Consider the following 7034-nt stretch of genomic DNA (forward strand, 5'->3'; position numbering starts at 1 on the left):
GCAAATATTTCAGGGCCCAGTGTGGTCCTGACCTGGATTTGCTTCCTGGCTTTGCCACTAGTAGTTAAAGGACCTCGAACAAGAAGTGTACTTTTTCCAAGTTCTAGGTCCCTTACCTGTAACTGGGAGACCTTAAAACCTACTTCAACATGTAAAACATGTCCACCATGGAGAAGACTCTTGATAAATATATCAATAGTTTTACCCTACCATCTTAAGATCAGTTACCACCTTGGATCACTAAGAAATGATGTTTGCAGAGAAATATGGATGTAAGCACCTACCTAGATATTTAGTGCAATAGGAGAAAGAAGCAAATCTGAAGGTGGATATTTTATTTATAAAATTAAACCTAATTTATTTTGCAAAAATCAACACATACATGTTCAGACCTGGTTTATCTTCAAAACACGTGTTTTTGTTTTTTTAACAAACATGCAAGCTAATTTGGCATGCCAAACATTTTTCTCTTTAGCTCTCCTTGGAAAATTTTTTTTTCATAACACAAACAAGGGTGCAAATATTGTCCAAAAACTATTTACATTTTTACCCTCCAGAATTACTAACATTAAGATTTATTGAGAGGAAAGAAAAACTGCAAGGTTTTGCCTTTGGCATTCACATTTGATTCAGCAGTATAATTAAAAACTTGTATTTGTTTTTAAGATAAACACTTTGAAGGAAATTTAATAAATCTTGGTTTTGCTCTGCAAAGGAGCCACTGTATCAAAACATTTAACTGGAGCTGTCAAGTTCCTGCTGGTAGAATATTACTTCCAGCCTATTTATTAGCTTTTCTTCCTGTAGCCCAATATATGATTCCCCCCACCCCACCCCTCCACTGAGTGAAAGCACAGAAAGGATGCAATTTCTTGTCTCTTTTCCCCCAGCATCATGCAAGGCAAGGCAGCATCACAAGTCACAGTATCTGAATTTACTTTGATTGTATATTTTTTCTTACACTTAAAATGATTTTGTATTATAATACTTACTGGGTCATCTAAAATCAACATTGTTGATTTTAAACTGTTATAAAGCCATACTTTTAGAGACATTTGAAACAATTCATGAACCATGTCTGAAAGGAGATAATTACCTTCAACCTATTCTTTTGTGCTTGAAGTAAAAGAATTTTAGGTATCAGCAGGTTACTAGAAAATAAGACTTTAGGGGGTCTATATAATTTATTCAGATCTTTTTGTATATTGTAAACAAGGATAAGATACTTTTGACGGTAGTGTATGAACAATTTTTTAAAAAATATATCCTTATCCTTCACTATAGAATAGGTATCAAGAGAGCATTTTAAATATGATTCTGATAGGTCTCTTATGAGCCTACTTCCCAGAAAAAGTTGATATGAAATTTCCCAATTAAAAACAAAATCTAAAGTCATAGATTTAAGCTGAGAGAATATGGTATGTGAGGTAAGGTCATTGTGTTATCTATGGTCTGATGCACAAATGTAGCACGTACAAAAGAACCTAAAGAGACATCTATCTCAAATTTCAGGCAGGATATAAGAGTGCATAGAGAGGAGAGAGCTTTTCAGGTGAGACAGTGAAAGAAGCTACAGTATTCACCTAAATTAATACATTGTAAGCAACGTACACATATGTAATGCCAGTTCACAGTATACAAACAAGATCAATTAGAAATTGTACTGTGATAGCCACACATTTTGGAGAAAAATTCCCAAGCCAGGCGAATGTGGATTGGGATAAAAACATAGGCGGTGTATACCACCATAGCAAAAATGGTTAGTAAGATGGTATTGAACATGGATCGCTCCCAGGGCTCCAAGACAGCACAGCAGCTAATGATTTGGTATTGATAGTAGAGCCAGGAGAAATAGTCCTTCACACGTTTGAAATCCATGGCTGGTTCCTTCAAGCTGCAGAAAGTCTGTCCTGTTAAAAAAGGTAACAGATTAGAAGAAAAAAAAAAATAAGGCACTAAACACAGAATCTTCTGATATTTTCATGATCTCAGCATGTCAAAAATTTTCAAAGAATGTTAATGATCATTGAGTGAATTACTAATAGGAATATTATATGGAAATAATAACAACATATTAATCATAGGAATTAATAATATTGCCATTACTACTAATAATTACTACTAGAATGAATAGCAATAATATTATTAACAGTGACATCTAAAAATAATTGCTAGTAATAACTCTAGTGATAATAATATCTACAGTTGAGTCTAACCACATTTTCTTTAGCCCTGTACATTTAGAGAGATAAACGTGAGTTTTCTATTTCCTACAGCATATATTCTGGTAGAAGATTAAAGAATAGTGTGCAGAGAAGAGTTAATATAGCAAACCTGAGGCTGCTATTTTTAGAAGGGTCCTTGGCTGGCATCTGGGAACTTGGCTTTTGGAATGTTCTTTCTGTTCCCTAATGGATAAGGATGATTCACTATGCCTAGACTGTGCAAACACTGTAATTTATGGTGAATACCTGCTTTATTCTGGGAGTCTGGAATTTTTGTAATTGCCAGGCAAAGAGTGTCCATGTGAGCAGCCCCAATAAAAACCTTGGTGCTGAGTCTCTAATGGGCTTCCCTGAGCAGAAACATTGACATGTATCACTGCACTTTTTGCTGGTAAAGAAAGAAGCACACTTGGTGTGTCCACTCATGGGAGGAAGAGAACATCTGAAGCCTATAAATGGATTTCTTCAGACTCCAACCGTGTCTGTCTTCCTGACTGATCCTGTTGTATATCTTTTTGCTATAATAAACCTTAGCTGTGAGTGCGAATATATGTTGAGTCCTATGAGTCTTTCTAGTGAGGCACTGGACATATAGATGGTCTTAGGACCTCTGAAACAAAGGTGAAGCCCAAAGTGTACCTTTGGGTGGTCATTTGGTTTTTGGGTAGAGAACTTATGAAAACCATATAAAAATGTTTTGTTGGCCCTCAGATAGGATCACAGTTAAAACTATGTGGAAAACCTCCTAGAAGGAAGGGCATCTATCATTTCTTTTTTTTTTTTGATATACCAATTTTTTTTTTTTTTTTTTTTTTGCGGTACGCGGGCCTCTCACTGTTGTGGCCTCTCCCGTTGCGGAGCACAGGCTCTGGACGCGCAGGCTCAGCGGCCATGGCTCACGGGCCCAGCCGCTCCGCGGCATGTGGGATCTTCCCAGACCGGGTCACGAACCTGTGTCCCCTGCATCGGCAGGCGGACTCAACCACTGCACCACCAGGGAAGCCCCATATACCAATTTTTATTTATTCATTCATTTCTTAAAGATTCTTGGGAAGGTTTTGCAGACAGAGACATGGTGGGTGTCCTTGGGGAGACAAGCTGACCTGTACCTATTGTGCTTACTCCTAGGAGTATCATGGTGCTACATCATCTAAGTCCACCTTGATAACTTTTATTATTCAAATCACAGTTAAATATTTTTGAAGATCATTCCTGTGTTCTGACCTGAATGTATCTCTCTTTTATTTGATTCTCTTTTGAGTAAAAGCAAGATGTTTTTGCTCCATAAGACCGTGGACTCAGGCTATGGGGAGACTCTCATGATCCTAATGCCTGGCACAAAGACTGTCATCAGTAAATACTTGCTGAACAAATGAGTAAATGAATGAATGACAAGTAACCAACTCAAAAAAATAATTATAGATGACTCACAGTCCTAACCTAAGTGGGATACGGTAGGCTATTGCTGACTTTCAGTAACTTGGCTTTGATAGTAAGGAACCCTTTCTGACAAGGAAAATTTCCACAAAAACTTAAAGTGGGAAAGTCTCTGTGTTTCCAGGTCATGATTATTTGTAATAATGGCCAGAGTAATCCAAATAAGTAGATAATACCTTTACTTAGTCTCCTAGAAGCCAGAGTGGAGACGAAGTAATTGGATTTGAATGGTTTGTCCTGGCAGGTGGACTTCAGTGAGAAGTTACCTCCAATGTTCTTTTTCACTCCTAACTCTGGTTGCAGAGAAAGAGCAAAGGTCAAAGGTTTAAGAGAAAATGAGTGACAGAAGAAGTGATAATTTCAGTGAACAATACTATCCAAGCAACCAAGACTTCCCACTGATAGGCTGAAAGAGAGAAATTAGGAGGTATCCCTATTTGAGCTTTTAGGCTGTCCCATGAGAAAACTGTATATTTCAAACTAAATTTAATTTTTAAAAATCTTATTGATGGATACCTACACTTGCTCCTCTTCATTACCTAGACAGAGTTTGGGGTGACGCCAGGTAACTGATCAGGAGTGTGAGAGTCCATTCACCAGGTATGAAGTTCCAGACTGTGCTGGGTGAAGGTGGGAGAATGATGGCTCAGACAGGCCCAGACCCACCTCTTAGAAAGCTTGGTCCAGTTGGGAAGACAGGTAGCAATCAAATAATGTATACAAATATATAATTATCTACTGTATTATGCCCTAAAGGGCAAGAGCAATGTATAAGGGGCTGTGGGAAACCTAATCCAGTCTGAGTATGTCTCTGGGGAAGAGATATTTGAGATAAAATCCAGGAGATGATTGTGAATCTAACAGATAAAATGAGTAGTCAGATGGGGAGAATGGACAAGACATAGGGATCAACTTGTGTTTGTGCAAAGGTTAGGGGTGGGAAGGAGCTTGATAGGCGGTCAAGGGAATGACCAGAGTGAGGCCAAGTACCCTAGGGCCTTAGCTGAGTGGGCAAAGTATTTTGTCTTGATCCTATGAGTAAGGGGCTCCAAAGGTTTTTAACAGGGGAATGCTGTGGTGGGTTTGAGAGGATGAGCCTTTAAGATCATATGGACGTGTTGCCTTCCCTGCATTCTAAAGCCAAACTGAAATGATTTTGAATACCAATCATTTCAGTAAATCTATGCCTCTGCTGTCTCATGGGCGTTACTCATTCAGAATCAACCATATACTGAAAATCTGTTTAAATATTCTTAATATTCTTTTTACTTTTATAAATGAGATAAATTACTCATTTAGAAACATCATTGACTTCTCTCTATATTTTAGCTTTTAAAAATTTACTAATTAACTGCCTGCCTATTGCTTTCTCTTCAAAAATTAAATTTCTTGCTTGAGCAGCCCCAGTGGATACCTTGACTGCATCCTTGTGAGGGACCCTGAGCCAGAGACCCTAAGCTAAGTTGTGCCCAGATTTCTGAGCCATAGAAACCGTGAGGTGGTCAGCGTTCACTGTGTTAAGCTGTACAAGTCAGTCAGTCAGTCAAGGAGATGACAGTTCTAAAGCAGACCAACATGCATTACACCAGAGCTGGATACCTGGTAAGAACTTGGTCACATGTTGCTAACAATTTAAAGAATTAAGATTAAAAATTTTTTTTCTTGCCCATTTCTACAGTACGCTGGATCATTTCCCAGCCCTCTCAGTAGTCAGCTCTGACATGTAAAAAGTACTTTATTGTCACATCTCACTTCAGTCTCAAGTAAAAGAGTCAATAAAAAGCATTGATATCCCCCTTTTCTTTGATTCTTTTTCCCCTTATTAATGAAAAGCAATTTTAAAGATTACCTATTCATTGTTTCTCATGAAAAGGTGAGAAGAGAGCTGGTTATTATTGGTAAATCATCTGCTACAACCTATTGTTAGAATATGCACTATACTGAGGTTCTGGATTTGCTTCAGTTATATGTTTTACTTCCTTCTGAGTCCATTTTGAAGTCTCCTGTGGCAGGAGTCCCCAACCCCTGGGCCGTGGGCCACTACTGGTCTGTGGCCTTTTAGGAACCAGGCCGCACAGCAGGAGGTGAGCAGCAGGCAAGCGAGTGAAGCTTCATCTGCCGCTCCCCATTGCTCCCCACCGCTCCCCAATGTCACATTACTGCCTGAACCATCCCCCACCCCACCCCCACCCCCGGGAAAAATTGTCTTCCATGAAACCGGTCCCTGGTGCCACAAAGGTTGGGGACTACTATCCTATGGGACAACATGGAAGATTTAAGACAACCACTTTAGACAATTTAAGATGAGTAATGTGGGAAGGAGAATTCACTCATTCATTAAATAAGGGTATTTTGAGTACTACTATGTGGTTTTCTCTTAGTAGTAACAGCCTCAGAAGGAATCTGTTCCAAAATGGCATTGCAGACAGGAGATGCTCTTCTAGGCAGCAGCAAACTGGACCATGTAACAAACATGCAGTGACGAGGGGCCAGGAATTAGCACTAAGTAGGGGGAAAGGGCATGGAAAAATGCTAAGGAGGAAGCTAGGAAAAGAGGCTGAATTTGAGAAATAAGATGACAAAAATGGCATGAAATTAATTATTCACAGGTAACCTAGAGCTAGATGACAGCAAACAAATTAATGTCTTAATCTTTCACAATCAAATGTGAAATTAACTTGCCCTTAAAGACCTGATGGCATATCCCAGTAAAGCTAAACAAGAGACTTAAAATGCTTACTTTATTCAAGCACACCACACTTCTCCTTATTTTTAATTATATGTTTTTTAAAAGGTGATTTCCCGTATACGGAAAAGAGGGAGGAAGTAGTTTGTTTCTTCTCCTACTCCTCCTCCTCCTTCTTTTAATTTTTTCTCTAAACTTGGTGATTTTTAAAACCCTCTTAAATCTTTAATGAGGTTGTGCATTCAAAGTTGACACTGCCTAAGCACATTGTGGTATGTCTTCAGTGGTACAGTGGCCTGGATGGGCTTGACTCTTTTTTTTTTTTGGGCTTGACTCTTAACAGCTGAAGCTGTGTGGTGATGCCTTCAGGTGACTGGGGAGGGTTGTGAGCCCCTGTGGGACACAAAGCGGGTGAAGCTCTCTGTAAAAAGTGGGGGTGAGGCAAGGGCCAGCACTGTTACCTGGAAGGATGGATACTGAGGCCTGAGGAAAGGCTTTTTCTGGGTCATTGTTTGTTTGCTTGTTTGTTTTTTAATGTTCCTTTTTTTCTATTGATGTATAGTTAACTTACAATGTTGTGTTAGTTTCAGGTGTACCGCACGATGATTCAAGTTATATGTGTGTGTGTGTGTGTGTATTCTTTTTTAGATTCTTTTCTCTTATAGGTTATTACAAAATATTGAAAA

At 38.8% G+C, this 7034-nt stretch overlaps 1 protein-coding gene across 1 annotated transcript; it reads right to left on the reverse strand.

The window, feature by feature from the left end:
- Positions 1–320: 320 nt before the first annotated feature.
- On the reverse strand, positions 321–3884 carry LOC116752560 (serine palmitoyltransferase small subunit B). The gene is made up of 2 exons (XM_032629326.1): positions 3839–3884; positions 321–1910 (listed from the first exon to the last, which is right to left on the reverse strand). Exon 2 carries the CDS (start codon positions 1876–1878, stop codon positions 1648–1650), a length of 231 nt encoding a protein of 76 aa, XP_032485217.1. The 5' UTR covers positions 1879–1910; positions 3839–3884; the 3' UTR covers positions 321–1647.
- Positions 3885–7034: the final 3150 nt, after the last annotated feature.

This window comes from Phocoena sinus, chromosome 4 (assembly GCF_008692025.1).
Source record: "Phocoena sinus isolate mPhoSin1 chromosome 4, mPhoSin1.pri, whole genome shotgun sequence".
Lineage (NCBI taxonomy): Eukaryota > Metazoa > Chordata > Mammalia > Artiodactyla > Phocoenidae > Phocoena > Phocoena sinus.

Coding starts and splice junctions, on each gene's coding strand:
- LOC116752560 (XM_032629326.1), bottom strand. CDS start 1,878: ATGGATTTCAAACGTGTGAAGGACTATTTCTCCTGGCTCTACTATCAA.